This window comes from Colobus angolensis, unplaced genomic scaffold (genome assembly GCF_000951035.1).
Source record: "Colobus angolensis palliatus isolate OR3802 unplaced genomic scaffold, Cang.pa_1.0 Scaffold63, whole genome shotgun sequence".
NCBI classification, from domain to species: Eukaryota; Metazoa; Chordata; class Mammalia; order Primates; family Cercopithecidae; genus Colobus; species Colobus angolensis.
The window spans coordinates 60,233-60,594 of NW_012119932.1; the positions used below are offsets into that span (position 1 = coordinate 60,233).

General features: G+C 37.6%; 1 protein-coding gene across 1 annotated transcript in view; it reads right to left on the reverse strand.

The window, feature by feature from the left end:
• APBB1IP (amyloid beta (A4) precursor protein-binding, family B, member 1 interacting protein) overlaps positions 1-362 on the reverse strand; it is a 151,513-nt gene that overhangs the window by 49,160 nt on the left and 101,991 nt on the right. Inside the window, exon 9 of the mRNA XM_011963901.1 lies at positions 3-62. Within this exon, the coding sequence (XP_011819291.1) occupies positions 3-62 (60 nt within the window). The remainder of the gene's footprint in view (positions 1-2; positions 63-362) is intronic.

Consider the following 362-nt stretch of genomic DNA (forward strand, 5'->3'; position numbering starts at 1 on the left):
GCATTCATTTTCTCATTAGTTTCCTTGCTTTCTTTCTTTCCTCTGTTATCCAAGTAGAAATTCTAAATAAAATGTTAAAAGATCAGATCAGTAAGTGTTCATTACCATGCTAGACATTGCGAGGAACTCACAGTCTTGCAGGAAAGAAGATGTTAACTGTGTGAAATAAACAGGGAACCACAGCATACAATATCAATCAACCATCACGGCCTTCCCAAATGCTGATACCGCATCATAAGACAGGAGTGAAACCTCCTCACCCTCCCATAGTGTACAATCAATGAAAAAACAGAAGATAGAAAACAGTAGTGAAAAATACATCATTTAATTGCTGAAGTCCATGCGTGCACCATGCATGTTAA